Source organism: Falco rusticolus, chromosome 15, assembly GCF_015220075.1.
Source record: "Falco rusticolus isolate bFalRus1 chromosome 15, bFalRus1.pri, whole genome shotgun sequence".
Taxonomy (NCBI): Eukaryota; Metazoa; Chordata; class Aves; order Falconiformes; family Falconidae; genus Falco; species Falco rusticolus.
This window is the reverse complement of record NC_051201.1, coordinates 17,841,732-17,869,682: the sequence shown is the minus strand read 5'-3', so window position 1 is coordinate 17,869,682 and position 27,951 is coordinate 17,841,732. Positions and strand designations below refer to the sequence as shown.

General features: G+C 46.0%; 2 protein-coding genes and 1 long non-coding RNA gene across 13 annotated transcripts in view; 2 read left to right on the top strand and 1 right to left on the bottom strand.

Annotated features, from left to right (window-relative positions):
• The first annotated feature begins 221 nt into the window (after window positions 1–221).
• Window positions 222–14,936, top strand: LOC119157622 (AKT interacting protein). Of its 5 annotated transcripts, none has more exons than XM_037408661.1 (10): window positions 222–302; window positions 4,803–4,918; window positions 6,217–6,422; window positions 8,409–8,473; window positions 8,565–8,665; window positions 9,964–10,052; window positions 10,133–10,231; window positions 10,449–10,556; window positions 11,242–11,302; window positions 14,015–14,936. In XM_037408661.1, the coding sequence occupies exons 1-10, from the start codon at window positions 293–295 to the stop codon at window positions 14,120–14,122; spliced, it is 963 nt and encodes a 320-aa protein (XP_037264558.1). In that variant the 5' UTR covers window positions 222–292; the 3' UTR covers window positions 14,123–14,936. The 5 variants fall into 5 exon arrangements, with proteins under 5 accessions (XP_037264558.1, XP_037264557.1, XP_037264559.1 ...); XM_037408660.1 differs by having other exon boundaries at window positions 14,012–14,936; XM_037408662.1 differs by lacking the exon at window positions 222–302 and adding an exon at window positions 310–402 and having other exon boundaries at window positions 14,012–14,936.
• A 3,053-nt stretch (window positions 14,937–17,989) lies between these two features.
• Window positions 17,990–22,571, top strand: LOC119157623. The gene is made up of 4 exons (XR_005107607.1): window positions 17,990–18,897; window positions 19,880–19,955; window positions 20,338–22,330; window positions 22,473–22,571. It is a non-coding gene; the product is annotated as an uncharacterized LOC119157623 (long non-coding RNA).
• Window positions 20,951–27,951, bottom strand: part of RBL2 (RB transcriptional corepressor like 2) — a 25,111-nt gene continuing 18,110 nt past the window's right edge. For 4 of the 7 annotated variants that reach the window (XM_037408654.1, XM_037408656.1, XM_037408658.1 and 1 more), the window contains 9 exons: window positions 27,548–27,820; window positions 26,808–27,082; window positions 26,054–26,230; window positions 25,842–25,913; window positions 25,355–25,472; window positions 24,060–24,262; window positions 23,451–23,615; window positions 22,480–22,669; window positions 20,951–22,328 (listed from right to left, as the gene is read on the bottom strand). In XM_037408654.1, the coding sequence (XP_037264551.1) occupies window positions 22,499–22,669; window positions 23,451–23,615; window positions 24,060–24,262; window positions 25,355–25,472; window positions 25,842–25,913; window positions 26,054–26,230; window positions 26,808–27,082; window positions 27,548–27,820 (1,454 nt within the window). In that variant the 3' untranslated portion in view covers window positions 20,951–22,328; window positions 22,480–22,498. Of the gene's footprint in view, window positions 22,375–22,437; window positions 22,670–23,450; window positions 23,616–24,059; window positions 24,263–25,354; window positions 25,473–25,841; window positions 25,914–26,053; window positions 26,231–26,807; window positions 27,083–27,547; window positions 27,821–27,951 lie in introns of those variants that run through there. The other 3 variants (XR_005107606.1, XM_037408655.1, XM_037408657.1) reach the window with 3 other exon arrangements.

Genomic DNA, 27,951 nt, shown 5'->3' with positions numbered 1-27,951 from the left:
CGCTCGTTTCCCTAAGCTCCGGCCCCGGCGCTTTCCTCCCGCTGAGAGAGTGGCAGGTGCGTCACCGCCGGCCCGCCCGCCCCAGACGGACAGGCACCCGGGCCACTCCGCAGCCGCAGGGCGGCGCCCTCGGCGGCCGCACGCCCCGCGCCCTGACAGGAGAGGCGCCGGCCTTCTTGCGCCGCAGACAGGACTGTGGCTGTGATTGGCTGGATTTCTCCCCGCGCCCCGCCCCGCGGAGCCTTCCCGGAAGAACCGGGCGGTGATTGGCTGAGGGGAAGGCCGGGTCCGGATGTGCGATGGTGAGGGGCGGGCTTTAAATGGGGCAGTGGCGGGGGTAGAGGGGAGCGGCGGCGGGGCCTGGGCCGCGCGTGCAGCGGAGCGGCGGGAGCCTCGGCGCGGGTGAGCGAGCGGCAGCGCGGGGCCCGGCCCGCCCCTCCCGGGCGCGGCGGTGGTGGCGGGGAGCCGGTGCCCGCCGGCGCGGGAGGGCAGCGGACAGCTCCGGCCGCGGGTCGTCGGTGCGCCCCGCGGGGCCGTCACCTGTCGCCGTGAGGAGCCGGGTGGCGCCCGCTCGTTCGCCCCGTGAGGGGCTGCCACCGCCGCGCTGGGTGTCCGCCGGCCCGGGCGGCCCGCTCCCCCGGAGGGGCACCGGTGCTGTGTGAGGCACCCCCGGCCCTTCCCGCCGGGGCCCGGCAGCGGGGCCGGGCCTCCTCCCCGCCCTGGTGAGTGGCGTCGCTGTGCGGGGCCAGGCGCAGCCCGGGCCTCGGTCGGGAGTCCCGCCGCGGGCGGGCAGAGACTTGGCCCGGCTCGGGCTTTCGCAGGTGTTTCTATTTATTTTTATTTTTTCTTTCTCCTGTGACCCACCGGGCCCCCAGCTGACAGTCCCCTCCGGGTGCCCAGCTGCCCGCTGGAGCTTGGCAGGTGCCTTTCGGGCTGTCAGCCCGTGTATAGGGGCCGGTGCCGATCTCGTTGAGAGGCGCGTTAGAAGATGAAGCCGTAGCAGCAGGTGTTGGCCTGAAAGGTGTAATCCACCTGCGGAGGAAGGGTTGGCGAACAGGCCCAACTGGTCAGCATGCCTGTTCCTTCAGCGACTCCCCTGTTGGCCAGCGGGTTAAGGGGTGGGCTAGCCAAGTCCTTGGGCCCTAAGAAGATCGGGGGTAGGTGTGCTGAGGAGAAATAAGTTCTGGTGTAAACTGGTGGTTACAGTTGCTGGACAACCATGCAGTAGTGTTGTAATCAACACGTATTGTTCTCTAGTGCTCTGCTTAGTCAGCTCTGTTTATTCTCAGGCGTACAGGTGGTTCCTTTTCCTTCTAGGTAGGGAACAAAATGCATCAAAAGACATGCATAGAAATATACCTCTATTATAGATTTGTCCATATGTGTTTCTTTTTCTTGAGGAATTGTTTGTTTCCAGAAAATACTTAAGTACTCCGTTCCAGGCAGATGGAGTTTTTGTTGAATTGACTTAGTGTTGTATTTAATCTGATGACAGTGGAAAAATATGACACATGATATGGCGGTAGGTACAAATCATAGAATTAACCTTTAGTGAGAATAACTACTGTAGAGAAAAAAAAAGGTGCAGAACCCAAGTACTTAAAATTTTGGTTTTCATCAGCGGTGAGTTTGGTTTTTGACGTGTCAGCGTGGTGATGAAGCGCTGCATGAGTTTACACTTGCTGTGACTGCCCTCATAGATTGTGTACCTCAGTGCTGGTGAACATCAACAGGGGCTGTGCCTGGCAGCAGGGGGCTTTATTGGCCCAGGTGCGATAGGACCTTAGTAACGCAGTTCTGTGTAGAAGTTGGAAGGCTGTTCCACGAAGCAGCGTTTGAAATAATGTTTCTTCACAAGTTTGTGTTGTGCCTTTTTTTAGTTGCAGCAGAGAAAAAGATATCTATAAAAAGCCCATGGGAGGATGACTGGTTAGGAGGGTTGTTGTTACGTTCTATTCTTGAGCTAGTGGAAATTAGTAGAGTATTACTGAGCAGTACTGTTAAGCCTTTTCTTAGGTGAGGCACTGTGAATGATGACTGTAAAGGGAGACAGGGTGATGATTTTTAATGTATTTATTCCCTTTTCATAAAATGAGGAGAGTGTATAGGCATTTTTGGGAAGGCTGATGGTTTTGGTAGTTACAGTACCGTAAGATGCTGTAATGGTAAAATGCTCTAGTCCCGTGTAAGACTGAATGACTAGGCTGCCTAGAAATTGCACATAATGACATTGGGACTTTGCTCTTTGTCTGATGCAGACCTTTGGCATAGAGAGAGCTAGGATAAACAAACTAACTTAAATGTGCTGTTAGTAGATTATTTTTTTTCCTCATTATTCTCCTGATCAGTGTGGGGTAGTAAATTGTGAGGTGAAGCCACTAGAGAACATGAACAGTTGCAGGTAAGTTTCCTGTACTGATGCCATTCTCCAGTTCCAGGTAGTGTAGCTGGAAGGAGTGAGTGTGACTAGAAATAAACAAACTCTAAAAAGTCTTGAAAGGCTTTTTAAATGACCCTTCTCTGGGAAGCTGGTACTCTAAGGTTATTAGTTCTTAATCGTAAATGGTGTTTTAACAGGTAAATGAGACTGGAGACAGTTTAACAATAAGTTTAGGACAACATCATGTATGACTTTTTACTAGCAAGCAACTGGATAAAAGATCTCTGTACGGGATAGTCTCTGGGAGTTTTTTTTTGTAGTTTAGCGAGAGCTAAAGTAGTGTTTGATATGGAGATATAAACTGCTCTTAATAGCCTGTAAATTGGCATCTCCGTAGTGAAAAGCTTTTCAACAAAGCTGGAAGTCTGCTGAGGTGCATACTTTCTGAAAGGTGGAGTCAGTGACTGAACTCCTCTAGCACCAATTATCAAGCTTCTAGATCAGTTCCTTGTTTTACTGGTAATAGGTTAGGCTGTTTTTTATGTACGTGCATCATTCTTTGTACTGCCTAACTCCTGTATTTCATATCTCTGCTTCAGGAATAATGCGATTTATATTACCTAGTCTTAAAAAGCCACTAGGCTAAAATAAACAAAGAAAAAAAAAATCCAAACCCATAATCACTCTAGATTCCAGCTAATTGTCTTCCAACCTGTACCTCAGCTTCCAGCACTTTTCTGTCTTGTCGAAGCCTTAGCACTCGGGTGCTCTCTTTGTGCGTCAGTTCCTCCACCCTCTGGTTACACTGAAGTTTCCCAAGAAAATATCTTGTACCTTCTTAGCCCAGTGTCTTGCTCTCTTATTTAGTCTGGCTGGATTTCATGGAAGAGAAAAGGCCCTTGGCATAGCCCTGTGGCCTGGCTCAGCTTTCCACATAGGGGATGGGGAAAACTGAAAACATTTTCTTCCTGCTATCATAGGGCATGCCTCAGTGCAGTAGCCATCTCTTGACTTGGTTTTCAGTGGCTCGGCGTGATGAGAGACTCTCTCTGGCTGCTGAAGAGAAAAAGTATCTGAAAGAATCATGTGGAATGTTTGAGATAATTTTAGGGTGGGGTAATTTAATTTTCGTCACTTTTCTGAATGAGGTTTGCATTTTTTGAATGCTTGGCTGCTATATAGTCTAGAAGGATACCTACAATTTGCTGTCAGTCATCCTTTTAAAAAATTATTATTGCTAGACTTTCTTTGGATAAATTGTCTGGCTTATTTATTTATTTTTTAACAGGATTGACTTGCTTTCCTTTCAGAAAGGTTTTTGATCTCAATGTCACCATGTTTTCTAAACTAATCACGGCAATGGGTGAACAGGTGGTGCCGTTTACTGCAGAAAAACTTAGTGTGGACCACAATAGCCTGTGCTGTTCTCTCTCGCATCCTGTGAATTGCCTTCATCAATGTTGTACAACCTCCTGTTAAAGAAATTGAATGAAGTGGATTGTCTCAAAACCTTAGTTAATGTAGCCAGAAATGGGGGCTGGGGAGTGGCCCTTAGGGAGGGGAAGGGAAACTAAGAGAACCGGAGAAGAAAGAGTAGAGGAAATGGGCTATGCCAGACAAGAGGTGCTGTAGTCGAGAGTTCTTGCACAAACAATAGCAAGACTTTGGGGGGGAAGAGTAGACCAAGGATGTATTCAGTAGGTGACACACTGAAACTCCAAATACTGCTGAAGTCCTTGTTATTGAACTGCTGATCGGAAGAGCTCTAAGCCGTGGTGCCTGTAGTGAAACCATTAAATAAGCTCCAGAGAAGCTTCTGTGTTCTGCGGCTTTGTCTATTCCTGGTGGTGTTCCAATGCAGATGAAAACAAAATGACACATCCGTGATGCAAACTCAATGGGAGGATCATCTCTTTCACCAGGAATGACAGAGGGTTTTTTTTCAAACCGGAGCACTTCAGAACTTTCAGAGTCAGCAGCATATGCGAGGGGCAGCACTTAACTGTGCTCCAGGAGTCAGACACTGTGGTACTGTCTGGTGCTGGACTGAGAAGGTGAAGTGATAACTTCATATTTCTCTGTGTAGAGGATCTTCCCCGAGTGTGGTGAGCCAACAGATGGTTTTGTTTTTTTCCAGTTAGCAAGACAAAACATGGAATGCAGAATGTAGAGTCTCTTTCTAGCAGAAAGAAGGCAGGGATTCATGTGCAAAAATGGTTTCATAGACCACTGTAATATTGTCCTGGAGTCTAATACATAATACAGCTTTGGCAATTTTAACTGTTGGCAGTTTTAACTACAATAAATTTTCTTCTGAAGTGACAGAAATGTCAGCCTGGTTGCAGAACTGGATCTGAATCCTATTTATATATTGAGTCCTGTTTATCTGTTATAAATGCCTATGTATTGTGTCTATTTTTAGGGTGTAAAACAGAGGGACCCGAGGACTCTCTGAAGACACTGAGAAGTTGCAGGCCTTTGTTTGGAATACACGTTATGAACCCTTTCTGGAGCATGTCTACGAGTTCTGTGCGCAAGGTATTTAATGAATGGATGCCGTAAGGTGTTAACGTGCTTTGAGGGGTGGTAGCCGTGCTGGGAAAGACCATCAGATGATCTATAAATGAAGTTGGAGTGTGCCGTTTATCCCAAGAACTGTGAATTGTCTTCAATAAAAGTGTAAGCTAGCTTTGAGCTGCGTTACCTGCAATGTACCTGTGGATGGAGTCTACTCTGGAATTTGTTGATTTTTTTTTTTTTTTTTTCTTATCTGAAGTAGGAAAAATGAAACCACCTTGTTCAAATGGTTGTGATGCTTGTTTCTTAGGACATTTGTTTACTGTTGTGTAGAGCTCAGCCAGGTACTGCGTGTGGAGGGATGTTGACAAAACTGTGCCTCCATAATGCTATTGCTTCTGTAGATCGTAGCAGTGATAAAAGCGTCATAGTTCTAGGGTTAATCGCTTCCTAGGTATTCGGTGCTAGGGCCAGTGAGATAACTTCGATGATGCTTGTGACACAGGTAGTATTTTCTAGTCCATGTCTCGAGTGCTTCAAAACACTGTAGCTTAAATTATGCCTTTAGACGCCACAGCTAGCCTAATCGCAAGTCTGCAGCCTGCAGGTTTGTCCTGGCAACCTATAGAATGTACATAGTACGGTGTTTGCTAGCAGTGACCAATTAAGTCAAAAAGTTTTCTGGGTTTTTCTTTTCTTTTTTGATAGAAGATGACATAAGCATAAAAATGTTCCTGGAGCAAAACTATTTAAACTTGGTATCACTGTCAAATGGTGATTCTCTCACGGTGGGAGTGGGCTGTATGATCAGTTCCAAGTGGGATGTTGGTGTCTTAAGCACAGGCAGGAAGTGCGATAACGTGAAATTTTCTGTAGGAAGTTCTTATTTCATCTCGGCTTTACTGTGCTACTTCTAAGGACTCTTTGAAGTCTAGAACATGAGGATCCTTGTCAGTAGAAATGATTTATCTTGATGCACTGTGTGCTAGAAATAGATTGACTTCTAAGCTGATGTTACATGCTATCTGGTTCCAGTTTCTAAATAAATGTAAGCCTCCTTAAGTATTTGTCCTAATCTGCAGATTTCCTATCTAGCATTGATTACTTTTGTACTTGTAGGCTAGGTTTGACTGAATAAAAGTCTGTTTAAAAACAAAATCCAGAGACACCCCCGCAGCAATAGAACACTGAAACACAAGATACATTGGCCAAGCTTGTAATGAGCAAAGTTGGGTTTAAACCTGTGTTAAAATATGTTCATATCTTAAACACTTATGAGATGCGGTCTGTAATTTCATGGTTCTCTTTTAATCTAACAGAGACCTGATGCTGAAGAGAAAACTTTGAGTGGAGAGCTGCGAACCAGTCCTCTACGAGCCTCTGCAAAGAAACAGTTGCCTTCTATTCCAAAGAATGCTGTGCCAATAACCAAGCCTGCTTCACCTGCCACGTCATCCCAGTCGACAAATGGAACGCATGCTTCCTATGGGCCTTTTTATTTGGAGTATTCCCTCCTTGCAGAATTGTAGGTTTTCACTTTTTTTCCTCTTTCTTTTTAGGTCACTGGGCTTATGCTTCAGTGGAGAAAAAACTAATTGTTGTGTGGTGCCTCTCCATAGTCCTTGGAGTAAAACTGAAGTTCCACAAAAGTCTTCTGGAGCAGCAGTCTCAATCTCTTGAGGTAGAAGGAGAGAGGAAAAGAGATGAGATTTTCAGGAGTGCGTTTAGATGTGGTTTTCTTAGTCACTGTATTGCTCAGCCTTGAAGTGAACACATTTTGGGTTTAGGCATCCTGACCAGGTATCCTAATAGCTTTTTGGTCAGAAATACCAAATTTTTGAAACAAATATTTAACATAGTAGCGAGCAGATGTCTGGTGGGATGATGGTTATGAATATATGGTACTGTCTTAATGGAGTTAGGATGTGGGAGCTTCCTTTGGTTGTTACATGGAACACTTGAACACCGCCTGATACAGCTTAAGCGGATATTAGAAAGACTATATTCTTTCCTGTCTACCAGTGATATTTTACATGAAACTTATGAGGGAGGAGCTAGTGTGATTTTAAATGGCTTTCTTTGGATCAGTTGCATTTGATCCAATCTAGTGGTTTGTAGACTGCTGTGGGAGCATACAGATCTCTGTCTGCAAAACTTTCTAGTTATATAAAGTTACATAAACTGTTTTGTGCTACAAAGCTGAAGGGACTTCCTCTGTAATAGACATGCTGGATTCTCAAGTATGTAGTGCTTTTTGGAACAAAATCCCTGGAGTCCTTATGCAACACTCTGTTTTTGCGTTTAACCATTCAGCTGAAAGTGAGAACTCTCAAAACAATAATTTATTTTTTTCAGGGAACTGACACAGACTTCTTAGTCCAAGAAAGATGTTTTTCTTCTGTAGCATGCGAAAATACGTTGTTACCCTAATGTAAACTCCTCTAGTTTAACAGATTCATTATTAGAAAATAGTAATGAATTTTATGGCAATTGTAAGTAGAGAACTGTGTTAATACTTTGCTTGAAGATTATTGTGTATTTGCGCAGGCATGTGGAATTCAATGTAATGGACCTGTATGCCAAGTAACTGGAAAACCTACAAAGTGAATAATTTTGTTTATCGCTTATAGTGTTCAATAGTGTCTGCATACCATACAGCTACAGCTGGTTAAACTTACTAGGAACTTCTTGTGCTCATTGGTTTGAAAAATGGGAAAAATAGCACATTTTGCCCCAGTAGCACTGTTAATTATCAGTGGACTTACCTAAAAGGCAAAGGACGAGGTAGAAACTCTTTTCATAGTGCACCAGTCACTGATGGCTGAAGGTTGTGACTGCATTATCAGTGCAAGAAGTGAAATGGCAAATAAGCGCAAGTTTGAGAAAATGGCTTGGTCCATCCTGTTAATGAGATGCCTGAGGTTGGTCGATCCGGATCTGTAATACACCTTGCTACTTGACTGTCCTTTTTATTCTCTGTTACTGTGTTTTGTCAGTTGCCAGTGTAATTTGTTTGACCTGCAGCATAATCTCATCTGAAACTGAAAGACTGCTTGTTTAAAATTGAAGTTAAAGTTTGGTCACGTTCCAGAATTAACTACAACTGACTGCAGATCTGCTTTCAAAATTAGTTACATTTTTTTTTTCCTTCTTTACTTTGAAACTGAGGATTCAGTAGAAAAGTGGAAATTTTGATACTGACATGACCTAAATGGGTTGACTGGGGAAGAATTTATTTCTATTTCTCTACTTACAGTTTTATCAGGAGAAAAAATGTTTCACGTTAGTAACTCTAAGCGGAGGGGTGGGAACAGCAAGAGTTAAAGAACACGCTTTCGCTGGTTTTCTTCAGTCTCCTTCTGTGAGCAATCTGCCCTTGGCAATTGAGTGTAAGTTTGTGGAAGAAGTCCCCAGTTAAGCTATTGTTAGTAAGTTCTGGGTTTACTGTTGTCAGCTTGCTGTAGGCTTAGTGTTGTTGTGGGGCTATTCTAAATACCGATTTTAATTGCAGTACCTTGGTTGTAAAGCAGAAATTGCCAGGTGTCTACGTGCAGCCATCTTACCGATCAGCGTTAAGTAAGTTTAAACTTTTAAGATTTTTATGTATGTAGATTTTTTTTTTTTGGTAAAAAATCTTTCACTCAAGCAAACTTTTTTTCCCTTGCAGTGTGGTTTGGTGTAATATTCATAAGACATGGGCTGTACCAGGATGGTGTGTTTAAGTTTACTGTTTATATTCCTGATAATTACCCAGATGGAGACTGCCCGGTAAGTGGTTATGTGTGTCTTGGGTTTTTCTTTTTTTCTGGTGTTCTAGGTATGACTTTCTGTTAAAGCTGATACACTGACTAGCTTCTCGTTTCCTTGAACTAAGTTTATTCAGTTGGCTGCACTCATTTGTGATACCTTATACATATTTCCTAATATCTGTGGAGGAATCCTGTTACTCTGATTACTGAGACTGGTGTAGAGTGAACTTCCTGAGGTTAGATGCATTAGAGTCTTAAGTAATCAACCAGTTCTTTACCTCAACTCTTGATCTGCTACTTCCTCAGCAAGGTGGTCAATGCTGAAACACTTGAAGAAGTATCCAAATTCTGAGTAGTGATAGAATGGAACATAAAATCTGGGCACGCCGGCTGTAGTGCTGAAGGATTTTTTGCCTGTTTTTCTTCTAAATTACGTTGAAACAAAGAACTAAAAAAACTTGAGGATAATGTTGGTGAAACAAAGGGAGAAGGAGATAGATGGTGTGGTGTTACTTTCTATCTCTGCTTTCTCTTTTTTCTCTAAGGAAAAGTATCTAGAGTTATTACATCAGTTAAAAAATAAAAATAAAATAATATTGTGCCAATCTGACTCTCCAGAGCAGAGCAGCTGGCTCCCTTGGCCAAATTCCTTTAAGGGGAGGATTGGGAGATGTGTGTGTAACTGCTGTAGCTGAGAACAAGTTGCTATGTCAGGAAGCTGTCTGTGTGGTGTCAAGTTTTGTGTAAAGCTATCATCTTTAAAAGGACAGAACTAGTAGGAAACAGTTTCTTTTGAAGATTAGACTTTAGTACTTCTGGTACAGCCATCATTCTCCTGTTGGAATAGGGCTTTAAAGCCTTCCTGTCTAAACTAAGTTTTCTTTTGGAAGAATGCACGGACACGAGAGGAAGCTAGCTGTACGGAACTGGAGACACCGCGATGTCACTGCGCAGTTTACTTGCAAATGTGTAGGATAAAAAAAGTATTGATTGTAGCTCAAGTATGTAAAAAGCTTTCAGTCACAAATAGCTAAACCAGAAAAACTCCTCTAATCTGATCTTATCTCATATTATTACCTGTGCTGGCACCAGTGCCTGTGCAGTTAGCTGGATTAGTTTCCTGATTTGGTGATAAGCATGTGAGAGAGGACAAGACCCTGCATGTAACATGGGTGTGTTGGGTTACAGTTTCACAGTTGGTATAAATCACTTCAAGTTGCTTTCTTTTCACACAGAAACAATTAGTATTTGGAAGCAACATCTGACTGACCTTCACCCAGTGATTTTAGCATAATAAATTACTTTTTTCTAATGCAGCGCTTGGTTTTTGATCTGCCCGTCTTCCATCCACTAGTGGATCCTTTATCTGGTGAACTGGATGTGAAAAGAGCATTTGCAAAATGGAGGTTAGTGGTAACATATTGATGTATAATTGGAAAGAAGTTTGTTCCATTCTTCATTGCGTGTTTTTTTTTTTTCTTTTTAGGCGAAATCATAATCACATTTGGCAAGTGTTAATGTATGCTCGCAGAGTCTTCTACAAGATTGATACAACTAGTCCTCAGAATCCTGAGGCTGCAGTGCTGTAAGTATCTTCAGTGCATACAGACATGGTCTTCTAAAAGACTTTTGCATAGACTTGCAGAAACAAGAGGTTTATTAAATAGTTTATGAGTTCGTGGTCTCTACCTCAACAGTTGGTTGCACTAGGAACTCAAGTTGAGGCTTTGACAAGCCTATCTGTGCTTCTAGAGCAAACCTGTGCCTCCTTGCAAATACTTAACGTTGCTTCTCTCTTGCAGGTATGAAAAAGATATTCAGCTGTTCAAAAGTAAAGTGGTGGACAGTGTCAAACTATGCAGCAGTCATTTATTTGATCAGCCCAAAATAGAGGATCCCTATGCAATCATGTAAGTCCCATGAGCAAATTCGCCATGCCCTAATGGTTCAACAACAGGTTTTGGTATAGTTGTTGGTTTGAAGCCTTTTGCTGCCAAGTTCTGACCTGTTTTTTCATACATGTATAGCAATATTTTGAATATTCCTACCCTCATTTCTGTCTGTTTTGAGTTGAGTGAATCTTAAATATAATCAGATGCTTGTATTTGCTGGGTTTTTTTCACTAAGCAACCAAGAGTTAAAAAACTGTCAACTAACCCCTGAACAACAACAACAAAAAAAGGCCCAGAACACCCCACCTCTCTTGGAGGTACCCATGGAGTAAATGCTGCTTTTGGGCTTTCTTGAACTCAGTTTGCATTACTGTGGCTTCGGTCACACTTTTTAAATACTTCTGACCTTGACTGCATGGGGGATGGAGCAGTCAGCTCCATGGTGAATATGAGACATATTTCACATAGCACCTGCTGAATTGCTGGTTCTCATTGCAAACAAGAACAAAAACCTAAATACTTTTTGTTGTAAAGATCCATGACAATGTAAATTTAATTCTTAGGTGTATGTTTTAACACTGAAAACTCAGACCTGTAGTTTACTTGAAATTCAGCGAACTAACCCAAGGGAGACTTCTGCTTTCTACATGATGCTGCAGTTTGCAAAAATACAAAGTGAGACATAACTCTACTTTCTCCATAGTTTTTCTCCGTGGAATCCAGCTATACATGATGAAGCTAGAGAGAAGATGTTGACTCAGAAGGTATGCGCAAGGTCGAGATCCTCGCTGTAGGAAGGGTTTATTGCCTGATAAGGGAAAAAAGCTTCTCTGCCTGTTTGTGATGAATGAGTATGAGACAGACCTTATTCTGCCCCTCTTTTGGATCAGCTGGCGTGCTGGAACAGATTCGGACTCCTAACTAAGCAGTTATGTCACTGTTCTAACTTCAGTGTGTTAAGCAGTTAATCATTTGGCTAGCTTGAAAGCTTTGTCCGTACAGTTGTTGGCACACTTGGCAGATGTGTTTTGTTTAGGGATGGAAGGGAAGGAATAAGGGGAGAGAGGAGATTTGCTGACAGTCTTAACAGCTTGTCCTGCACTTGTCATGGCCATTACCGCTTCTGCATAACCTGGCAGCCCCCAGCGTCTTTGTTCTCTTCTGCTGTGAGATCTTTCACAACTGAACCAGAGCACAAGCAGAGTACCTTGCTCACCTCTCCAATGCTACTGATGTCTAATGAAGACATCGGCTAATTGAAGGGTGCTTAGAGTTACTACTGACACAGCAAGGATGTGTTGGTTCGTACAGCTTTCACCTGAGCAACACCTTTGCTGTTGGGGGGGAGGTGGTTGTTGTTGGGGTCTTTTTCTTGAAATTATTTCTTTGCCCTTGACAAGAGCTGTCACACAGCAATTCTGAGTCTGCACTGAGTGGCATGACAAGCCACTCCACTTGCAGTGCCTAAAGATTCTGAAACTGTGGCTGGTACCTTTGCCTGACATGCAAGGAAATGCCCTCTACGTGGTTTAGTTAGTGACTTGGGCTCCTTGCTCTAGAGCTGTGGTGTGGTTTGATGCTTTTTTTTTTAATTAATTGTTTGGGGGGGTTTTTTGTCAGTCCAAACCTCAGTCTTCCTTGCTGCAAGCTTTTAACTCGTGTTTTTGCATGTCTTCTGGCATGGATGAGATTTTTACATTGATTTTAATAAAATGTGCTGCTCATAAACTCAGTGTAGCAATGTTCCCAACTGCCAGAGTCAGGGCTAGAGGTGAGGTGGCCTTTTTCCAGCCTTAGAGTGCACAGAAAAACATTTTGATCAGGTTCTTGATGTTCTTATAACTTTAAGAAATACTTTTGACTTCTCCCCCCTTCCTCTCCTCCATTCTCTACCTCCTTATTACCTTTCAAATCAAAGACCTAAAGAAAAAGAACAGGTTGAGGTGCCTGAAATGAAAGGGGTATGATGTCTTGGAGATTGATAGCAAACAGTGACTTTTCTTTTGTCTTTTTTTCTTTGGAGATGCATGTTAATTTCTTTAAGTGAATGCTGGTGTCTTCAGTAACTGTTGCATGTGTGGTACTTTAGTGCTTGAGTAGTTCGTTGGTAGCAAGAACGGCCCAGCTCCTGTGCCTTAGATTTGTTCCAAAATGTCAGTGCAGCTGAGAACTTTCTCTTCCTTCCCTGTAAAAGGAAGTTTCCTAATCCTGGGTCCTTGTTTATTACCTGTGTAATTCCTGTGCCTTGGGAAACGGCTGGGCTATTCTAGAGCTGTAGCCCTGGGAAGGCTGCGAGTGTCCCGGTGCCCTGCTGAGCACTTGGCTTCTGCTAGACGGTCTCCCGTGTGCAGGAGCTACTCTGCCAGGCTCAGGCTTAACTGGTCCCTCTTGTTTGCCGTTTTCTGATGTGGTATGGCAATTGTGTCAGCATTTTTACACCTTTTACTCAAAACGTGGGGAGGGGCAGAGGAAGTGCAGGTTCAGTTTTCTTGCTGGCTTAGTTTACTTTGTTAGGCAAAGGGCTTGCCGTAGTGTGACAAAGTCTACTCACGTAATTACCGCTTTCGAGAACTTGATGCGTCATTCCAGGGTTGCTGTGCTCGGTGTGGAGGTGCTCAGATGAGCCCATAGCAGCGTGGAGGCAGGGCTAGTTCCTGGTATGCAAAAAACACCTGCAAGCTATTCTGTTTTTGACCTGCTAGAGTATGTATCCAATTGACTCATCTTAAACTACTTTAAACCTACAGATGCTTGAAGTTGCATCTTTCTTCCTCAGCTTGAAGACTTATTTGTCTTCGAAATCTCAGTAGTCTGTCTTGAATGTTTGTTGCATGGTGTTGGGTAGGAATAGTTACTGTTGAAGCATTTAACTGCGATAAATACTCGGAAGAGCCATCCTGGGAAGGCATTTGGAAACTCCATGGTATAGCAACTGTGTGTGTGTGTGTGTATATATATATGTGTGTATATATATATATAGCTGCTGCTTTGCCATGTTAATGTGTGTTGGGAAGCCTTCAGGGTGGTGGAGTGCTCCTCCGCAGGATGCCCAGCGTCACAAGGTACTATGCGATGGTTCTGACTTCAGGTTAATGACAGAAGTGTTCGGATTTGGGTCGGTGCGTCTCTCTGTAGAACCGAGCAGTTGGGCAAAGAGCAGTGCAGTGGTGCCGGGCCATGGCCTTCAAGCAAGAGGCACTATTCAAAAAGTATCTTTTAATCTTCATGGTATGATAGGGTGGCAGTGCAAGGACTAAGTCGGTAAAACTGTCCTGTACCATCAGGGTGTTTCTACAGACACCCCACACGTTCCCAGAAATGAAAGCAGTGCTCGCTTGGCTGTTCCCCTCTGAGCAGGGGAAGCGATGCTAGCCTCTTCTATGCCTGTACGTGCCAAAGAGAAAATGGATGGGGTGGGACTCGGGGGGGGTTGGGGTACCGAATGATTCTGACTGTGACTTTCTTCCACCTAGAAGAAGCCAGACGATCAGCACTGCAAAAGCATGCACGTTTCTGGCCTGTCGTGGGTAAAGCCTGGCTCCGTGCAGCCTTTCAGCAAAGAAGAGAAGACGATGCCTACTTAGCTCTTCCGGACGATGGTGCACAAAACACTTTCTGTGGGCGGAGGGAATGTAATGGAGGGAGAAACAGCGAAGCAGCAGTTTCCTTCTTGACTACGGATTAGTAAAAACAGAATGGTAGCAGTGACTCCAGTAAACCTGTTCAAGGGATTACTGACTCTTAATGTTTTACATATGCATTAGGTTTTAAAGGCTTGCCTGGAGTTTGGAAGTCTCTCGAACACTGCAGTACTTCTACCTGAAGACTGTTTAGGGTGGGTAATTCCTCAGGGCTCTGAAATGCCTGGAGGTTTTGGGTTGGTTTTTAAGCTTTTATTTTTTCCCTCCAGGAATAGCAATTTTTTTAAAAAATCTAAAATTACTGGCAGAAATATTAGTATTGGAAATATGATGCCAGAGGTAAGCTGTGTTCATGTAAACTAATATAGCAGAGTTAAACACTATATTTAATGGTTTTAAATACTTTTGGTTTCTATTGTAAATATATTAGGATTTGAAATTGTAAATAGTTGGTCCATTGACTCCATTTAGCACTTTCCAGAGATAAAGGTGGGGATGATGTATGATGTAGTATTGATTTGTAAACGGATATTGTCACTAAAGCGCACATTAGTCTGACAGGGCGAATGCAGAATGTCAGGCTTGTTAGACTTTTATTACATAAACACTAAAAATAAAGCTTTTAACGGTGGTCTCTTGAGCTAATAAAATCTTAGAAGATTTTAGATTCCCTAGTTGTCTAGGGGGGTTACTTAGGATAGCTTGACTAATGTGTGTTAGTAGTGACATCTTAAAATAAAAAGAAACCATGATCTAGCTTTTGTCCCTCTGTTTGTCTATATTGTAGGCATTTAGCAAAGACTGGAACCGGGGTGGAAGCACCTGGCTACACGCGTACTTGCCTGCGAGTGTGTTCAGGGTGTTAGCAGCCAGCAGGACGTTAGGTGCCAAAGAGGCTGGTTAAATAGTGGTGTTCCACTCATGGGAAGATCTTTCAAAAGCGTGTGTGAGCTCGGGGCAGAATCTGTTGCTTTTCACAAGAGTCTTCCTAATGTCGTAGCCTAGCATAACACCTTATTCTGCCCTAATAGCGTTTTCCTATCAAAACCTGTAATGTTAACCCTTTTGTAGCTGGGCTGCTTTTTCTTTAGCTCCTCCTACCTGTAATGTTGGCATTAGTGCAGAGCCTGCTGTTGTCATGGGGTAGTATTTGAAGTGGTGTTTGGGGAGGATGGGGGAGCGGTGTGGTGCATGTCCTGGGTTTTGAGGGTTTTTTTTCCTCTTTTGTTTCTATCTGACAAGCTAAATCCACTTGTCACGTAACAATGTTTCCCTCTTCTCTTTGAGAAGAACCTCTTGGCTCTTAAAGAAATACACAAAGACTTCCCAAGGAACATGCTACCATATACTAAATGATTAATTTAATGTACTGTGAAGGATGACTTGAATGGTTTCTGTGCAGCATGTAACATTGTATAAATTACTTTGTTTTAGGTAACGCTGAAATCTTACTGCATGATGTTGCCTTCAACCTTTTAAAGGTTCTGCCTTTGAGATGCAGTGGTTTCCTGGGGCTGCCTGGGGTGTCCCTAGTACTGCTGGAATGCCTCTGTAGCCAGAAGAAAGCAGAGGGTACGTGGTGAGCGAGGATCCTCTTTAAGGCAGAGACGTGCGTGCATCCAGAGGTGCATTTCTTGGGGCTACTCTTTCCTCTTTTTACCTCCCCTCATCTTACACAGTGTCTGTTACAGGACCTGGGTCCTTGACTAATGCTAAAATGTGCTTTCTAAACCTTAGTGTATCTGTTTGTACGTGGTGTAATAAGAGAAATGTAATTTAGAGTGGCTCCTTCCTAAACAAATTTGAGGTTAAAAGTAAGGGCTTAAATTGCCAAGTGGGTGCTTGTGAACAAGGTATTTGCAACTGAGCTATTGCCTTCGGCTCTCTGAAAGCTTTTGCTGCCTCTGTGTGCGTGAGGTGTGGGCCTAGCCAAACTGAAGGCTCTGGCACGCTCTGGTCATGTGAATTAGTACAGCAGACGTAAACATATTTAATGGCTTTAAGTGCACTGTGGTGTTTTACTGCAAACTGCGCTGTGTTAAGCGGTGGTTGAGTGCAGATCTTTCCCAAGGACGTTTTGGCCTAGGTTGAGTCAGTCGGTGAGTGACATGTATGTGACTCGGTATGATTTTGTAGGGCAGTTAACTCCAAGTAGGCTCGGTTTGTGCTGTCTCCGATACAAATCTATCTCCGCTAGCTCAGAGTTCAATCCGACTTTGTTGGGAGGCTGAGAAGATGATGTGTTAAGGCAGTGGTGTTTAAAAATGGATGGGGAGATCTAGAGTAAGTCTGCAGCCTTTAGTGCCGCTGACGGTAGCTGCTGATACCTTTTCAGACAATTGCAAAATTGTTATGAGAATAATTCTGTGTGTTTCCACTTGCATCCGTATAGCCACGGCATCCCCGGGGGAGCTCCTCACACCCTGGTGCTTTGATGCATCAGTAACTAGGGTAAAGCCGACAGACTCGGTGTAGGACGTTTTGCTGTCTGAGCCTTGAAACGGTGGCTGCTGTTGGGGGAAGCAGTATAGCAGTGCTACAAACCAGCGCCAGCAAGGTAACATCAAACTAAATGTTGCTTTCTTGCTGATGCTGATGGCTTGTTGGAGCAAAATGTTCCACTGCAAACCTCAAAATAAACCTGTGCAAATAAGGGATTTGACATTTTTAAATGGCGGTTTCTCTTTTCTCCCATTCCTGCCTCTTTGGAAGGAAGGAGTGGGAAAAGGCTTTGGACTTCCAAGAGCTTTGCTCTTACTCCTAAGTATTTTTTAGAAAAAGATACGTAATATAAACTGTTAAGTCCTGCCTTCAGATCAAAAACTTTGAGGAGAGCGCAAAATTGTGAATTGGCACTTTGGTTTGTGTATCCTTTCCTACAGTAGGAACATTTTACCTCTGAATTAAAGATATTTTTTTTTTTTTCTCACATGGTTTTTGCATTCTTTGTCTTGCATGCTAAAGTTAGGTATTTTGTGAGAACAGGATTTGGATGGCAGGTAGCTGTAACCCTTCGGTAATTTTGTACATGTATCAGTATAGAAAAGGAAAAACCTGTGGATCACGGGAGAAGGCAAGCGATTCTCTCTGTTACGTTCTCAGTTCGGTGACAACGTGCGCAGACAGACTTTGTCCTTCCCTCTCTTCCTTGCCCACCATGGGAAAGCCAAAGGAAGCACCAGCCTTCTGGAGCAGCTGCTTAGTGCCACAGCTGTTCCTGGAGAGCCAGTAACGGTGCCAGAGAGCGTGAGCGTGCGCAAGTACATGCGTGTGTGTGTGGCCGCTCTCCTGTGTGAGCGAAGGCACCAGTAACTGGGCACGGAGCGCTTCTCCACTCCGGTCCTCCTCATTCAGCGGCCTTGGGGAGCTGCTGCCATTGTAAAACAGGGGTTTGAAGCTCAACTTTTCAGTCTTCCGGAGCACGGCGTGCCATTTTTACGCCATGTTGCCAGCCACGGAAGCTGTCTGGCCCACCTCCGTTGGCGGGAGGGGAATCCTGCGGGGCAGGAGGCTGCGAGTGCCCGCTCCGGGGTGCAGCGGTGAGTGTGTGCTGGCAGCGCGTGCGGCGTCTCCTGGGCTGGCGTGGCCACGTGAAGCTCTGCAGACAGCTCCTGGCTTCGTCTCCCAGCACGGGTGCGATGGCTTCCCCCCGGGATCTTTGCTGAAGGGATCGAAGACTGTGTCCAGCCCTTGTGGAAAAGGGTGAGTGGTCTCGCTGCTGATCCCCTCCTTCGAGAGGGCGGGAGGGAGGGAGAGGGGAGGCGGTAGCGGGAGCCGGTTTCTTGCTCGGCCTCCCTCTTGCAGCAGGAGGAAAGGCTGGTAGGTGGGGCAGGGCTGTGGCAGCAGCTGTGGTGTGGGGCTTCAGCCGGCGTCTGCCTCCAGCACTTCTGAGGTGCTTGGTAGAAGCAGAGGCCTTGGGCGCGCACGCAGCGCGGGGCTGAAGGAACTGCCCCAGGACCCCCTCGCTCTGGAGCGCGCTTGGCCGCGTTCCGCTCCTCCCTGCTTGCGGCTGGGCCGAGCTGGCGGTGCCACGCGTGGGGAGCGGCCTCTCGCCGGGCCTCGGGCAGGCCAGCCGTGCCCTCGCGCGGCCGAGATCCCTCCGCTGCTTTTGGGTATCTCGGCAGCTCTTACCGGAGCTGCGCCCTGCCCCTCGTGGCGCTGGGAAGGGTCTGGGCCCCAGGCGGCTCCATCCAGCCTGGCCTTCCCCAGCGCTTGGTGCCGGCGGGCGGGTGTGTGGCACAGCACAGGGCAGCGCTGGCGGCAGCCGCGGCTGCTGCTGTCTTGGGCTTCAATCAAACAGCTTCTGGGAGCTGCTTGGCAGCTAGCTTAATAGTTAGAAAATGTTTCTTTGGTTGCTCTCTTACCTTTTTCTTGATTCTTGTGCAGCTGATTCACTGCTTAAAAAATAACGACGATGATAATCCTTCATAGTGTTCCTGGGTTTTGTTATTTGCATTTCAGGGAACAGATTTCCGCTAATCCTAAATATGCGCTTGTTCAGTTCCAGTCCATCCTCCGTGTCACGTGCGGCTGGTTGTTAACCTTTCTAACAGACATATGGCCTTAGTCGAGCACGGCCCTGCTGTGGAGCAGCTTGCTTTCAGTGGTCCCTTGCTGCCGGGGAAGTCTCTAGAACGGGGTACAGCACCGAGTGGCTTTAACGCAGTGTTCGACGTGTAAACAGCCATGAGAGAAGCAGCCAGCTGCTCTGTAACCCGGTACAAGGGCGAGGGGGTGGCTCCGTGCCGCATACCTCAGCTGGTGGTCCCTTCGGTGTGGCGTTCAAGCCCCCGCCAGCCGGTGCCCTTGGGACACCTGGCAGGTTATGCGGAATTGCGAGTGCCTTGGCATGGCCCGGTGCCTCTTCCGAGTCGGGGATAGAAAACGGCGATGGAGGAGGCGCTGGGAAGGCTGAGCGGGTGTTGCCGGGGCAGTGGTGCTGAGGTGTGGGCGTTGGTTTGTTCCAAGGAACGTGTCTGGGAGACGTTTCTGCGCTAACGCTTCCCGGGAAGGCTGAGGGCGAAAGGTAAACGCTTCGGAGCGGGCATGAGGAAAGCTTCGGTGCAGGGCTCTGGGTGTGAGGCGGGACATGGGGTTCGCGCTGTGCCCGAGCACCGGGTCCCGGCTGGGTGGGGAGGCACAGCTGGGCTGCACTGCAATGAGAGAGCTTTTTTTTTTTTTTTTTAGTAATTATTCAGAAACCTCTGTATTAAATCACTGACTTGGGAATTTCCTAAGCCACTTAGGTGAGGGGCTTGCACAGAATTTTAATCCCTTCCAGTCTTGGGGTGCTCTCCCACGGGAGCTGCAGCAGGGCAGAGGCAGGGCTCGGTTGGGTGTTCCTGCCCGCCCCCGCGGTGCTGGGGGGCCTCAATACGAGGCAACGCCTGGGGAGCATCGCCCGTGGCGGGCTCAGAGATGTGGCAGCTGCTGTTTCCCTTTGGTTGCTGCTGGGGTTTAGGAAACACGGCAGTCTGCAAAAACAGGGAGAAGGGAGAGCGCTCGGGTGGCGCAATAAAAATGAGGGTTGGTCAAGTAAGTTTTATCTTTGAGCTGCCACGGGCCTCTCGGTCTGGTGAGCGGGTTGGATTGCTCTAAGCTAGAGCCATGCTAATAGCAGTTTGACTTTTTTTTTTTCTGTAGAGAATGTGGAATTTTGTTTAGAAAGAATAATCCAAATAATATATTTTTTTTTAGTAGACTGAGAAAGGGGAGAGAAGGCAATGTCTTCCTGCAGTTGGATTTGTGTGTTAAAAGAAGCTGTTCCAGCAGCAAGGTAGGCAAATGAGTACTGAAGCAATAGCACTGCGATCGGAGCTTTTTCTCCTGGCGTGACCGTACGGGTGTATCATTGAATGAACAGCTGCGATGAGGTCCCTGCCAGGGGTTTAAGGGCGGTTCTGATGGTATCTCTGCAATTCTGAACTCCAGAAAGAATATTTCAGAAACTGTAACTTGTGCTAGCAGGCTTCAGCAGCTGCGTGTGCCCTTGGCCTGGGTGGTTGCTGTAGGTCCCTTCCAACCAAATGACTCTACTAAATCTTGAAAGAAATATTGTGAAGCTACTTCAGATTTTTTTTTTTTAAATAATAATGTTTCCGTACTAGAGTTATTTTCCTTTGGAGTGCTTCTGTTGAAGTAGCTTTTTTGTTTCACAGCGTAACACCCTGTGCTGCTGTTACAGCTGAGGGTTACTGAACTATTTGGTTTCAGAAAGGGACAGAAGCAACAGAAGCTGCTGATGCTCAGTGCCACCAGGTGATGACACAGATGACATCCAGCAGGTACTGAGGGGTAATGGTGCAGCACGTGGCCACCGGCAGCCGCAGCCCTCAACAACTTGATGAAGAATTTTTAGAAATTCCCCTCCCGTAGTTCGAAGGTGAGGGTGTGGGCTGGTGCACAGGACAGTAATTCTCCTTCCGCTGGAGCGCAGCGCAGTGCAGCCAGGCGGCCTCGCTGCTGCGCCCCGAGAGCGGCCGGCCAGCCCCCTGCGGTCCCCCGTGCCGTGGGAGGAAACGCCATGACTGAACTGGGACAAGAGAAAATCCTTACCTTGTGTGACTAATAAGCATAATTATTTTATTATTATTTTATTATTATTATTTTTAAACCATTAATTGCAATGTTTGACTGAAGTTTTTCTGCTTGTATACTCCACCTATATATATGATAGTTCTGTTAATTTGTATTTTTTTGCACGTTTAGCATTTGAGAACTACAGGCTCTCTTCAGCTTTGCACACATGCTGCTTTTTTTCACGTAAGAGTGTGAGTTTATAAGTTCTTTATTGAAAAATACACTCGCAATATTTTCATACAAAGTAACGTAAATGGTACAGAGTAACAAGAATTGTCTGACAATTTCATAAATATTTTTACAGAGACATCTACACAATTTCTTGACTTCAGCCTTTTTGTTACGCAGGTAAGAACAAAAGATGCTTTTATGTTGCATGAATTGAATTGACAGTGGAATTAAATCCTAAGTTTTCCAATAATTCAGAGGAGCAGGAATGATTAAAAACACAGAGCTTTTAACTTTTGTTTCCTTATATAAGCTTCTGGGAATCCACGTGTGCTACGTTCTCCGTTAACGCCACCGGTGTTCCCCATTGTGTCACTGAAGCCGTCAGCTGCCCTGCTGTACCAGGTGTTAGTATGTTTAATGCTTTCCTATTAAGTCTGGTATTTTGGAACTATTTTATAAGACAACTATAGTAATATACTTGCCGCTTCCTTATCCTGGTAGCGGGGAGAGATTTCTCCGAGGCTGCCTCATTTAGTCCACTAAAAAAAACAAACCCAACCCCCTGCAAGCCCTGTCCTTTACAAACAAAGTAAAAAAGCTACATAAATGTTTTAAGAGCTGGACCCCACCGTCCTGCTGCTGAGTGAGGTGGCCAGTTCCTGACTCTCAAGAAAAGCGCGCTGCAGGAACGTTACAAGTATATAAAATTCCTCGGAAAAAGCCGACGTCCCTAGCATCCTGCATTCCTTACTGCAAAGGCACCGCGCTACAATGAAACCTTAATGCCATTTGCTGAAGAGGGGAGCTATGGGCTGTCAATTTGAAAATAAATACAAAAATCAAATTGCTTCAATACAGAAAAGACAGCTGAAGTCAGCCTTTGGAAAAAAAAAAATAATTCACATTTAGAAAGTGCCATTGCAAATATACAGCAAAACTACTCTGCCTTACACGTGGTGCTTCACAGCCCTACCAAAGTGCCACCTTTGAACGTGAGTTCACTTGAAAACATTGCACAGCTAAAACCAAGGCGTCACAAAGCTACCTACTTCTGTACAGGGCGCCCCAGCAGCGGAGCAGAATGACATGATGGGTGGCAGGGGCACACGGCACATCCTGGACAGGGAAAGGATCCACTCGGCCAGCTTCCTTCGGGGCTTGGAAAGGTTATTCCCATCTTCCCTTCCCAAGCAGAACTGGACTTTGCTGGAATATTACCTGTAAGTCATTGTTTTTGTGGAGGTGGTTACTGTTAAAAAAACCAAGACGCCGCTGAAGCTTGGTGCAGCGCTGCCACATGTGGCGCGTGAGTAACTTCCCAGTCCAAAGGTGAGGGCGACGGGGGAGCCCCGACACAAGCAGCGCGAGTTGACGGGTTAGAGCAAGTGGCTGTCGATACCTGTCGCAGGGGGGAAAGCTGGGTTAGGGGTGCGACCGCTCAGCTCCTTGGCCCCTTGCGGCAGCCAGAGCCTGGAGGTGGGCAAGGCAGCCGGGGCCCGGCCGGGCTCCTCGGCACGCTCTGCCCGGGCTGAGCAGCAGCGAGGGAATACCTGTGTGGGGGCACTGCGCTCAGTGGGACCCGCGGTCATTTGCTACGTCTTGTAGTCGTCTTAACAGAGCCGTGTGATTCTCCTGACAGATCCGCTTAGCTGGTGCTTCGGTACCATCTTCTAAGAGAATGCCTCTCTTCTTGGTCGGAGTTTCTCCGGTTCTAACCATGCTGTTAATTTCCTTTAGCCTCTGGAGGGAGAAAGGGGGGGGGGGAGCAGAATTACCTCTCGTTGTTGTGATGAGCAAAACATAAAGTGAACGGCGGTTAGTTGTGTTACAGCGGGATCATGTAGGCTTTGTTCCTGGCGATCTGCTGCCTGTGACAGACCAACCTGTTTAATCCCCGTACTGCTCGTTGCAGAGCTAGAGTACGCCAGCCCGGCTGGAGCTCAAGCGAGCCGCTTGTTCCAGCACACAGAGCTGAAGGGCCCCCTCCTGCCGCGGGAACGACCGCTGCCCGCCCCCGCAGGCGCCGCCACTGCCATCTAGAGTGAAGATGCTTCTGAGGGAAGATTCCTGCTTCATTCCTGGTGACCAGAGGTGACAGGACCCAGCCTGTTACGTATCCACCTGGTAAGTCCTTTTGTGTTAAGAGCCACTTGGAGGACTCTTTCCCCCGCTAGGTAGATAAGGCATGTGACTGTATTTAATGTTCTCTCTGAGCGGTGGCCATGCCACGTAACTCACCTGTTACCTGAAAGCAAAGGGTGCCCTGGCTGCGCCTCCCCAGTCGTTCGTGTGGATCAGCGACAAGAGTAACTTTTAAAAGTACACAAGTACCTTGGACGCCTAATTGCTTTACAACTTCTCAGAGGCCTGAACTGACAGTTTGAAGAGTGTCAGGTGAAAAAGTACAGGTTAAACGGTGTCAACAGAAAGGTGTGTTGCACCACCTTCTCTAATTTCACTACCAAAAAGAAAATAGCGAAGTAAGGATTTATAAAAGCAAACTAAACCCCTGCAGTCTCACCTTAGATGGGCTGCTGCTGAAATAATAGAATATTTTCTCTCGAGGAGAGAGAGTAGACTCGTTTTTGTGTGGCGAGATGTAGACTGGGTGATTCTGGGACAGCTGGATTCTGCGAGGGGAGCCAATCCTCACAAAGGGGTAGGGCGAGAGCGGAGGAGAGTCGGTCTGCACAAGAGAAAATGAAAATCACGTGATGGTTGGTACCTGGTCTCGGGTGTTACTGCAGTAAGGCTTTAGTGAGTTGGTTGCCTTAAACACAGTTTAGTGTTTTTCTGCTGGTGCCATACCATCCGTTTTTAGAACAGATGCAAGTTTTGTCATGTTCTTAGGCCAGATTAGTATTTTCTTAATTTACTTTTCTGACCCTGTCTGAGGCTGGCAGTTGATACCGCTCGGTGCTGCCTATTTCATCCAGGAGGAAACGGCAAATTGGCATTGAAAGTACTTGGTGTTTTAGCAGCACAGTCTGCCCTTGAGGTGAAATTACTGTCGTAAAAATATAACCCTTTGAATTTGCTTACGGTGAGGTTAGCTCAGAGTATTTTACTGCACGTACATTACAAAAAACCCCAAACGAATTACTAATGAAAAGCACGGAATTTAACTTACTGCATTTGAAGTATACTTCAGGGCAAATTCTTTAATCTGCTCGATATAGATGTTGTTGTAGAATTGTATAAGATCCCCGCGCTCTTCCTCCTCTGTGTCACTGTTGGCACCTGTCAGCCGGGTCGGGGTGGGGGGTGCGCTGTTGGGGTGCGGTACGGGCAGGGTGCTGCTGGAGCGCATCACTGGGCTGGAGTCTCTGCTGGCTGCCGAGAGGAGCGCAATCCCTCTGTTACGCAGCCACAGCTGCCTAACGCGCCCCGGCCCCTCACCCCCAGGCACGCAGCCGCGCTGGGGTCCTGCACCGCAGTAGTGACCGCGAGCCCGGTGTCAGTGTCAGCGACGCTAATTCTGTTCCCTTAGCATCTTCCCTTACAAAAAAGCAGTCTGGTGTTCGAGACCAACCACCTGCTCTGCAGGTGTACAGAAACGTGTTTGATTTCTAACCTCTGCCTGGATAAACTGCAAGTGGCTTTTCTGCATAAGCGTGAGTTTCGTCACGATATAAGCAGAGCTGAAACGCCATTTTCCAGGCATTTGTGCTATACTTCCAGGAGCTGGTCTCGCTCGGTGCCAGCTGGCACAGCCTCGGGTAGGGAACGGTAGTCTTTTTCAGCTAGTAGTAGAAATACTTGGCTTAGTAATACTTCCTGCTGGTTTAATGTGGGAAGTTGCAAAATAGATATCATTATTTCCTCCCCTCCCTGCCGCCTCTCTGTGACAGAAAACATCAATAGCTACAGTTTATACTGCCGTCTATTTAAGTAAAGTGGGGGTAGGAGTATACAGCATCACTTACGTGCTTTCCTGTATAAATGTTATTTCAAGGAAAATGTGTCTGTTCAAATACCAGGGAAAGAGTCTTCAGGGATGTCAGAGATGCCCCAACAGCTGCTGCGGGTGGCTGGGCTGTTGCGGCGCTGCCGTCAGCCAGCTACTCTAAAGGAAACTGCTGCAGCCGCAGGAAATAAAAGCGGCCGAACGCGGGCTAGCACTCATTTTCTTGCATTCTACAAAGACACCTGCTTTGGCGAACAAACTGAACTCGGGGAGTCGAGGCCAGCTGTCACGGTAAACTCTTGATGTAAGCACATGTCGTGGATTCAAAACTGTCAATGTGGGTGTAATGCTAAGCTTGAATTGCAGCAACTTTTAAATGTTAATGATATATTCCTAATTGGGTCCAAGTTTACCAAAGAAGGAACTGTTTGGGGTGGGGTGACATAAAATCCCGCTCTTATGCACACTGCTTTGGAAATGGAATTAAAACCAAACATCTGGGATGTGGAATCACTCACTTCTTTCTTTGTTTCTTTCTTTACTTCTGTCTGTAGGCGAGTTCTGCTGGCTATTGCTGTCACTGCTGCCAGAGCGGCACCGGCGTCTCCTGCCTTTTATCAGGACACTCCGATACACCTGCGGGGAAAGAGAGGAGCGTGGCAAAGGCAGGATGACTAGATACGCAGTTACATACTCTGGAAAGAACAGTCTGCATCACATTGTCTCCCTTTTAGAAACTTATTCCTTCTTGCAGAAAATACAGCCTCCTAACGGGCGTATTATCCGATAGGCACTGCCTCCTTAGGTTCTAAGTAAAGACCTTTCCTGTTGTAGCTATGGTTTAGCATACAAAGCTTTCACTGGTGCAGGATTTTGGAGGAGAATGGCTCGCAGGCTGCATTTATTTAATGTCAAACGTTACTTCAAAAAGTGATCCGTTCCTGAAATAGAACCAAGGCATTTAATAAAGCTGCTACCACATGGCGTAACGCCAGCTGTACTTACATGGCTCTTGGCTTGCGGTTGTGTCCGATAGCAGCGCATAATGTTCTGAAATGATCTGTCCTCCTTAGTAACCTAAGGGGAGATGAACAGGACAGGTTCGTAGTGTCTTTGTGGTTTGCTGTCTGGGGCATTTTTGAGGAATTGTAGTCTTTGGAATACTAAGTCTTAAAGTTTTGGGGTTTTTTTGCTTGTTTTCTTTATTCACGCCTTACCTTAGCCATGACATAGATGGCACACATCAGCAGCTGATCCAAATGTCTGTCCATCATGATTTCAGGGCAGTGCACCAAGGAATACTCGAAACACGTCCAGATCTTTTTCCGCAGGTCGTCAGATACATCGAGCTTGACACAGAGATCCCTCAGACGAACGCTAGCTAAATGATACACCTGTTGAAATGGAAGCTGTGCTTAGGGCCACAGCCGTCCTGCTTTTCTTACCCGGCTAGAGAGTGGCTCAGCCTCGCACACCCTGTGGAACTCGTGCAAGTGAGAAGCCAAAAGAAGAGTCACTAAATATAACTTTTTGGCTTACAAGACGCAGACATTCTCGGTACCGGTATCGATGCTAAGAACAACATTTGTTTGAAACTTCGGAATGCTGAGCTGTCCTGCCCACAGGAAGGGCACTGCACAGCCTAGAGAAACCACGGTATCTCAGAGGTGAATTTCTTCCTTTTAAAGAGCCTTAAAGAAAACGGACACCTTCGAGTACCTGCTGGCCAAGAACATAATCTACGTCACAGGTAGTGATGCAGTAGCTGAGGTGACGGGACTCCTTTGCTAGCGAGAAGGTGCCTGCGTAAGAAAACTGCTCCTCAGGTAGGGGTGTGAATAGACAAAGGGCATAGATTAGCTCCGAAATGGAACACGCTCTCAGTACTACTAATATAAGCATACCATTTAAAATCACTGCAGGCTTACTGAAATACAAACTAAGCAAAGCACAAATTAGACCAAAAAGTACCTTTCTAAAGAAGAGTGACAGTGAGCCCATCTTCCGAGGCCTGACGGATGTGGCAGTGGTAAATGGCTGGGTTTGTCTTTGCTCTCCGGGCGAGATCTGCTGCACCGTTAGCTGGCCGGGTAACTGCAGCGTCGCCCCGCTCATCGGGGGGTTCAGGGTCCCAGCAAGCGCCTGGGCGCTGAGAGGCTGGATGGGACCAGAGACAGCTTGAGGCTGCGTACCTACGTTCACTTGCACTGGGAAGAAAGTTATTCCTCCATTTTCATTGGCAATACCTGTAGTTTAAGAAAAAAAGAGTCCAAAGTAAGAGCAGGTTGGGGTGGTTTAATTTTGTTTTTTCGACTAATTCAGTAATTCTTTTATTAGTTGCTTATAACTATATTTAGCGTATTATATATGAAATTGTTTTGTTAAAATACTCTGAATTTTCCACATAAGGAGATAAGATAATGAAATTGGACCAAGTTTTTCATGCTAATACAACTTTTATCCTATGCCAGTTGAGAAAGGAAGGCTTACTGAAATAACTGGTTTTTATAAAATAGACATTGGCAGCCAGAAGTTCCTGGGTTGTCTCTAAATTCTGCTCACCTAGTCAATTTTTCCCCACTATGAATCCTTAAGCATACTTCTTTTTTTTCCCCCCTCCACTGGCGGACTGTTCCCCCCTCTCCCCCTTGCTGTGTCCTAATGCTGTGATGGGAACAAGTCGAATAATTTGGCTGTGCTTTTTCTCTCACCTTGTACTGGTATTGTCACAGTTTGCCCATTATTGGCTGTGACGGTGGCAGTGGCCACTGTAACGAGCGTCTGGCCGGGCACTGGAGTCACGGACATTGCTTCGGGATTCATGTTCTGCACTGGCACGGTGTTTACCACGGGCTGTTGGGAAACTCTTACTGGAGTTCCACTGTCAGAGTTGTTGTCGTTGTCAACAAACAGTCTTCTCCTTGTAGGATTGGCGGCAGGAGAACTGTATCTGTCATACAGGGTAGTCGGAGAGGACGACAGGCCTGTGGATGAAAACACCCCCCCCCCCTCGGTGTAGTTGGCTCTTGTTGTATAATCCCTTATTAGACAAATATGTGACAGAAATCTAATGAGAAACAAACTCCGTCCTGCAAAGCTCTTCAGGAAATATTTT

Coding starts and splice junctions, on each gene's coding strand:
- LOC119157622 (XM_037408660.1), top strand. Junction 4,919..6,216: donor CTACGAGTTCTGTGCGCAAG/GTATTTAATGAA, acceptor TTAATCTAACAG/AGACCTGATGCTGAAGAGAA. Junction 8,474..8,564: donor ATCTTACCGATCAGCGTTAA/GTAAGTTTAAAC, acceptor TTTCCCTTGCAG/TGTGGTTTGGTGTAATATTC.